Here is a 6000-nt window from a genome sequence, read left to right as displayed (position 1 = left end):
CGTCCCTCACGCTACTCTTCCAGTCCTCTCAGGGGTAGTCCCGCAAGATTGGAGAACAGCCCACGTCTCACCTATATTTAAAAAAGGTGAACGCTACAGGCCAGAAAACTACAGACCCATTTCGCTGACAAACATACCTGGGAAACACCTGGAGCACATCATCGTGCACACAATCATGACGTTCGCGGAGAAAAACAACATCTACTGCAGAGAACAGCACGGATTCAGAAAGAAACGATCCTGTGTCAGCCAGCTGATAGGTCTTATGGACGAAATTACATACAACAGGGAAAAAGGCATGCAGGTTGATATGTTAGTCATGGATTTTTCAAAAGCCTTCGACAAGGTGTACCCACTCACTCCTGACCTACAAACTACAGCACTACGGAATCACCGGCCACATTAACAACTGGATTCGAAGCTTCCTATCTAACAGAAGGCAGGCAGTTGTCGACAGTGCTACGTCCAAGTTGGCGCCTGTAGAGTCGGGAGTACCTCGGGGCTCCGTGCTAGGCCCCTGCCTCTTCCTGCTGTATATCAACGACCTACCAGAGGGCTTGTCATCCACCGCACGGCTATTTGCAAATGACACGGCATGCCACAAGGAAATCAACAACGCCGCCGATCAACACGCTCTGCACAGTGACTTGGACAAACTTCAGCGAAATGGGAACAGAAATGGAAGATGTCATTTCACCCAGACAAATGTGAAGTCCTGCACTTTGGCAAGAAATGGAAAACAACGTACCAACTGCGTGATCACCCATTAAAATCCTCCAATGAAGCCAAGTACCTCGGTGTCACGATTTCCACCGACCTCAGCTGGAAAAAACACACTAACAACGTAGCATGCAAACCCAACAAGACCTTAGGCTTTCTTCGCCGAAATCTGAAGACCAGCGCCATCTCGATCAAAGACTGCGCTTTTAACTAGTACGGCCCCAGCTTGAATATGCCTGCCAGATCTGGGATCCGTACCGAGTAAACAACACACAGACCTCAGAGAAAGTCTCTGGGTGGTAAATCGCTACCGTCAAACGTCCGGCGTGGAAGAAATGCTACACCAGCTAAGCTGGGCACCATCAGAAAAACGGCGAAAAAGATCCCGCCTGATAACGATGCACAAGTTCCGCCTTGGAGTCATAATCGTCGACACCACGTGAGCACCAACTTTTCAGAAGCCCAAGCACAACACCAGGCACTCCCACCATCAACAGTACACCACGGAAACTTGGTACAGTACAGGGACAGAAAACTCTCCTTCTTTCCCCGCACTACCAGGGACTACAACAAGCTCCCCCGCCTGAGGCAGTATCAGCTTTCTGTAAAAGCAACAGAATGCATGAGAGAGAGAGAGTCACGGACACAGCCATGGTTCATAGAAAATCTGGACCGTGGTAGAACAGGAATCGCGTGGGTTCTGCCATACTTGACGCAACCTGTCGTTCGTCCCACACAAAATATTCTAATCTCACCGAACGTATGCACGCACGCGGTATTTATTTGAAAACCACCTTTGCATCGAGAGCGACTGAAAGTATTTCCCGTTGTGTGACGTCACCTTCTGAAACGTGCCGTGCGCAAACCTTGCCACGAGAGGGAGAGTGGCCGAAACAACTGGTCGTGTCAGCCAACCGTTTGAGATCAAGCAGACGACACACTTCTACATCGCCAGTGTGAACACTTTTTCGGATAACATTTTGGTGATTGATGCCTGCTTGTGAGCGCTGCTGAGTAATTTTAAAATGAGCAACGTGGAGTATCAAGCCGAAAAGTATGTGGTGGAGTTACGGAGACCCAGCCCGACCACTTCTTGGGGGTTTCGTCTGCAAGGAGGGGTGGATTTCAGCACACCTTTATCTGTCCAGGTGGTAAGTAGACTGTGTGGTTCGTCCGTCGGGACCATCTAAGTAGACTACACCTCAGACGATACGCACGACTGCCCTCAGTCTGTTTATCTACAAAGCAGCCGCGAAATTAATTAATTCATGCCTGTCTGACGATTTTTCAGTGTTGCTTGGTTCTCAAGCAGTGAGACTGGACAGCAATGTTGGTTAAAGTATTTTTGATTGTTTGTGTATTTTGTTTTGTTCATGAAGCGAATCTGTTGGCAACAACAGAAGTAAGGCGCAGTTTTCAATGACCTTAGACAAGGAACGTGAACAAAATCAGCGAAACTTTGGAACACAGGTCAGTGAAAACGTGTTACATATTCAACTTGAACCATTTCTACACGGCGATTAACTCGCCGTTTATCGAATCACTTCACACAACACGTTCAGTTGTTCAATCCGAATTCCATACATGCATTGTCCGTGTTAACTGGTGATGAACTGAAAACTGATATTGTTGATGATAGATTGTAGGCTGTTATGCGGGTGGTGGCCCGGGATGAAAAAAAGAAAAAAGAAAAAAAAAGGTAAACAAGTTACTGACTTATTCGGTTTCCTCCCTCCCTACAACAGGAAGGCCACGAGCGGCATACAACTCAAATTTAACGCCTCATTTGTGTGGGCACACAGCCAGCCAGGGAAGCAGGCCAGGTCGCAGCACTGAGCTTCTGAATACCTGCATTCCTTCATGTGGTGTTTCAAGTCGTGGCATTCCAGTGTGGCATTTCCAGAATTGAATTCTCTCTCTCTCTCTCTTTCTCTCTCTCTCTCTCTCGGACAAGAAAGCGTGTGGTCGGCAGTCGCGCATGCCCATGCATGTGTTTGTAAAGTGAGAGAGAGAGCGTGTGGTCACGCATTAGCGCTCATGCATGTATTTGTGAAGAGAGAGAGAGAGAGAGAGAGAGAGAGAGAGAGAGAGAGATTATTATTGTACGTAAAGTGTTCGCGCACATCCTGAACCAAAAGACTGACAAAATGGATGGATAAAGAGGAAAATATTGTTAAAATCAAGCAGGTTTCAGATCAGGACACTCTACAGTTAATCACATTTTTACATTAATATCTGCTATACAAAAGAGCATGAGTGGTGGGAAAAAGAAAGTGTATGTAGCATTCGTCGACTACGAAAAAGCTTTCGATAGAGTTGACAGGGGATGTTTATGGGCTGTACAAGGAAAAAGGGGGTTATCATGAAAAATGGTAAAGATCTTAAAGAGTATGAATGAAAATGTATTATGCTGCGTCAGAAGCGGATATGAATATACATATTTCTTCGAGTCCCCATGTGGCGTAAAACAAGGATGTTTACTGAGTCCCAAGATCTTCTGTTTATTTATTGATGAAGTTGCAGAAGCCGAAATTTACAAAGGAGGGAAACACGGTATTCAGCTTTCACAGCTAATAGTAATAGAGGAAATATTTTCCTAGCTCTTTGCCGATGATATCTCATTGGTATCACATACCCGAGTTGGGCTACAAAATCAGCTGTGCCCGGTGTACTGGAGAGAGTGTCTATCAAATTATGCCTTAAAGTGAACTTACAGAAAACAAAAGTGATGGTTTTCAGAAAAGCGGGTTACCTCGCAGCAAATGAAAAATGGTACATGCAAGGACAACTTGACTAGAAGTGGTCAATTCGTATACGTACCTTGGATTTACACTCACCACAAAATTGTCATTTAACTTGGCTGTACAGAATGCTACAGCCAAAGCAAAGAAAAAAGTCACAGACATCAATCGAGCGTTATGGAGGCTCGGAAAACTCGATGTCAAAACATTCTTTAAACTTTTTGATTTGCAAGTCCAGCCTGCTTTAACGTATGGTGCAGAAATCTGGGGAACTGTCCGTCTAAAGGAAATAGAAAAGGTACATACGTAAGCATGCAAGAAACTTTTAACAGTAAGTCAGAAAAAGCCAAACGTCATGATCTATGGAGAGTTAGGGAGATACCCATTGCATGTTGCTACAGTAATTAAAGCTGTTAAATACTGGTTTCGGTTATTAGAAATGGAGGTTAATAGAATACCCAGAGCAGCGTTTGAGACAGTTAAACTGACAACTTGATGAGAGGGGCATAGAAACATGGGCTAATGAGATCAGGCGGTGTTTCTTTTTGCACGGATTTGGATTTGTTTGGCTACAACAAGGGGTGGGTAATAAGACATCCTTTTTAAGTGAGCTGAAACAGCGACTGATAGACTGTTCACACCAATACTGGCACAACAAACTGTTGGAGAATAACAGTTTTTCCACTTGCAGAATCTTTAAGCAAAATGTGCAGTTTGAGCCATACCTGTATCAAATCAAAAGCAAAAGACTGTCTTGTACGATTTAGATGTGGCGTAAATGATCTTAATTGTGATAAATATCGATATGCTGCAAGTTCTCAGATGAAGAACTGTTCAGTCTTTTTGTAATAACAAAATAGAAGATGAGGTGCATTTTATCTTAGTGTGTCCAAAGTATAAACACCTTAGAGAGAAATTCATCCCATTTGTTCACACACTAAACTCGGATGTGACCATTACTGCAACATTATTCTCATCAGAACACGAACTTGAATTGGCTAGGTTTATTTCTGAAGCTTTAAAAGCAGAGATAGCCACTTAAGGGATTAAAACCGTAAGTTATTGTTGGATATGGCCTAACAAATACACTAATATCTGTACACAACTTACATATATATGACCAGTGCGATAGCGATTAAGACCAGGGAGGACTTGGTTGATCCATGCAGTTACATGGATAAGCACTGTGTCGGTGTGTATGTGTGTGCGGGGGTGGGGTGGGATTCGGGGGATGGGGATGGGCGTGGGTGGATGTGTGTGTGCGTGAGTGCTTGTGTCTGTGAGTGCCTACGAATATGATATCCCTGAAACTCAGCGAAGTGTGAAAATGAAGTGATTATGATTCACGGAATTTTCTCTGCGTTTCATAATTATATGTTTCTCATTTCGTTTCACATTTAACGATGTTTTACACCGTGGGCTTTGCTCATTTTTGTTTCGGGATCAATGTATCTAAAAACAATAAAGATTCGTTCGTTCGTTCTCTCTCTCTCTCTCTCTCTCTCTCTCTCTCTCTTTCTCTCTGTCTGTCTCTCTCCTTTCCTCATACGTCAGTTTCTCTCTCTTGATCTGTGACGCACTTACAAACACATGCATGAGCATACACGACTTCACGCTCACTCACTCTCTCTCTTTACAGCCACATGCATGAGCACTAATGTGCGACTACACGCTCTCTCTCTCTTTACAAACACATGCATGAGCACTGATGCGCGACTGACCACACGCTTTCTGTCCGAGTGTCTGTCTGTCTGTCTGTCTGTCTCTCTCTCTCTCTCTCTCTCTCTCTCACTCAGTGTCTCTCTCCGTCTTATTCACACACACACACACACACACACACACACACACACACACACACTGACACACACAACTTGAAAACCATCTCTCTCTCTCTCTCTCTCTCTCTCTCTCTCTCACACACACACACACACACACACACACACACACACACACCGTGATGAGCATATTATGCATGTCAAACTGACACTGATAGTGGTGGCAGATGTTCTGACCGCGAAATGTTTTTATAGCGACCAGTACTGAATCAGACACAAGTCACTGGATGTGACGGTTGATTTCAGTAGAAGCGAAATACGTCGGTATCTATCGTGACAAGTAAAAGCAAGTAGTTGACTTAAAAGTGAAAGTTATGCTGACAATGCCAGCAAATTTTTAGTTTAAAAATGACTTGAGTCCTCATTGGTGGTCAATCTATGTAGGTTGTACATTTTTTCAAACTTTGGCAGCTCATGTGCACAAATGCTGGCGGTCCGCAGGGAAATAAATAATCAGTGTGTATAATGATTATGAGGTATCAGTTCAGCCCAATCAATATGCTGTACAACTTTACCACTTCCTCTTTGTAATATTTCAGAGATTGTATTTAGTGAGAGACTAGCGCAGCGCGCGCGCACACACACACACACACACACACACACACACACACACTGTGTGTGTGCAAATAGGCCTACAGAGTTAATAAAGTAATTTCAGACCAGAGCTCCTTTTGCGAGGCATTTGAACAATTTGCTATAGTAGC

The 6000-nt window shown here is 44.1% G+C and overlaps 1 protein-coding gene across 5 annotated transcripts in view; it reads left to right on the top strand.

Annotated features, from left to right (window-relative positions):
* Nucleotides 1-1271: 1271 nt before the first annotated feature.
* LOC143282335 (PDZ and LIM domain protein 3-like) overlaps nt 1272-6000 on the top strand; it is a 74155-nt gene continuing 69426 nt past the window's right edge. For 2 of the 5 annotated variants that reach the window (XM_076587990.1, XM_076587953.1), the window contains exon 1: nt 1280-1871. In XM_076587990.1, the coding sequence (XP_076444105.1) occupies nt 1746-1871 (126 nt within the window). In that variant the 5' untranslated portion in view covers nt 1280-1745. Of the gene's footprint in view, nt 1872-6000 lie in introns of all 5 variants that reach the window. The other 3 variants (XM_076587982.1, XM_076587945.1, XM_076587959.1) reach the window with 2 other exon arrangements.

Source organism: Babylonia areolata, chromosome 1 (assembly GCF_041734735.1).
Source record: "Babylonia areolata isolate BAREFJ2019XMU chromosome 1, ASM4173473v1, whole genome shotgun sequence".
NCBI classification, from domain to species: Eukaryota; Metazoa; Mollusca; class Gastropoda; order Neogastropoda; family Buccinidae; genus Babylonia; species Babylonia areolata.
Note: the sequence above shows the minus strand (reverse complement) of the source record. Positions and strands in the feature narration are given on the sequence as shown.